Below are 1,363 nucleotides of genomic sequence, written 5' to 3' on the forward strand. Positions count from 1 at the left end.
ATTTATTATTAGATCCATCTCGAAATATATTTTCATATTATATTTATTAGATGTTATAGATGTTAATATTTTTTAATATAATTTTGGTCAAACTTAGCAAACTTTGATTTCAGACAAAGATAATGTGCGGAGTAAAAAGGACCGGAGGGAGTACTTGCATGTGTTGATTTAATGCACCTTGAAGTAGTATAAAATATGTGATGGTAAAGCTTTGTAATACCCCGGACCAAGTCGAGAGATGGTTGTGCACGAGGAGGGCGAGATCATGCAGACCGAACAGGACCCGATGATGGAGCTCTCTAAGGTCTCGATGGACCTCACCGTGCTCCACTGCCCCTTGTGCCTCCGCCCCTTGACGCCTCCAGTGTATGAGGTTCGAATACACCTTGTCCGTTCGGCTAATTGAGCAAGGTGCAGGTTTCTTGATTGATGTGTTGTTCGATTAATTTCTGCAGTGCAAGGGAGGACACCTGGCCTGCGCGGACTGCCGCGTCGAGCGCCCTGGGAACCAGCGGCAGTGCCAGAAGTGCGAGCGCGACGGTGGCTTCGACGTGCGGAACACGGCGGTGGACTCCGTCCTTTCGTCGGTGAGGGTGGAGTGCCCGCACGAAGGCTGTGGGCTCTACGTCACTTACCACAAGCTCGCCGATCACCAGAGTGCGTGTCCGCTCGCGCCCTGCAAATGCCCCATGCCCGTCTGCGGCTACGAAGGCCCGCCGCCGGCGCTCTACCACCACATCAGCACCGCGCATCCCATGCCTGTGCACAAGATCCAGTACGGCAAGGTGCTCCAGCTGCAAGTGCCACTGTCGGAGCCACGACTCTTGCTGTTCGCGGAGGAGGACCGCCGCACGTTTTTCTTGGTCGGCGGTGTGCTCGACATCGGCATGCCTATCACCGTGTCGGTCGTCTGCATCAGAGCGGGGGTGTCCCCACTGCCGCACTACGTGGCCAAGCTGTGGGCGAACGGCCCGCCGGGGGAGCCCAAAGGCACAACCAATGCTGTCAAGGTGGAAATGGAGGTGACAAGCAGCAAGGATCCCGGCGACGTCGACGTGCAGGAGCTGACCTTCTTGACAGTTCCGCCCAAGCTGCTGGCCGGGGCTAAGCTTGTGTCCCTCCACATTCAGATTGATAAGCTCACGTCCTAAATGTTTCTACAGTGCCTTCCGTTTATCTTAGTAATATGCTAATATAGGGATTACCTTGGTCTACTTTAGCTTAAGAAATGGTGGGTTTTGGTGGCGATGCAGCAATTACTTCGACATCAGATCAGTAATTTCCAACAGTCGAACGGATATTTTGGGGCTGTTTGGTTTTAGGACTAGCATTGCCATACTTTGCCACACATTTTTGTCAAACT

At 52.6% G+C, this 1,363-nt stretch overlaps 1 protein-coding gene across 1 annotated transcript; it reads left to right on the forward strand.

The window, feature by feature from the left end:
* Positions 1-238: 238 nt before the first annotated feature.
* LOC125523221 (E3 ubiquitin-protein ligase SINA-like 4) lies at positions 239-1,151 on the forward strand. Its single transcript, XM_048688273.1, has 2 exons — positions 239-304; positions 456-1,151. The coding sequence occupies exons 1-2, from the start codon at positions 239-241 to the stop codon at positions 1,149-1,151; spliced, it is 762 nt and encodes a 253-aa protein (XP_048544230.1).
* Positions 1,152-1,363: the final 212 nt, after the last annotated feature.

Source organism: Triticum urartu, chromosome 7 (genome assembly GCF_003073215.2).
Source record: "Triticum urartu cultivar G1812 chromosome 7, Tu2.1, whole genome shotgun sequence".
In the NCBI taxonomy this organism is placed as follows: domain Eukaryota; kingdom Viridiplantae; phylum Streptophyta; class Magnoliopsida; order Poales; family Poaceae; genus Triticum; species Triticum urartu.

Coding starts and splice junctions, on each gene's coding strand:
- LOC125523221 (XM_048688273.1), top strand. CDS start 239: ATGGTTGTGCACGAGGAGGGCGAGATCATGCAGACCGAACAGGACCCG. Junction 305..455: donor CGATGATGGAGCTCTCTAAG/GTCTCGATGGAC, acceptor TAATTTCTGCAG/TGCAAGGGAGGACACCTGGC.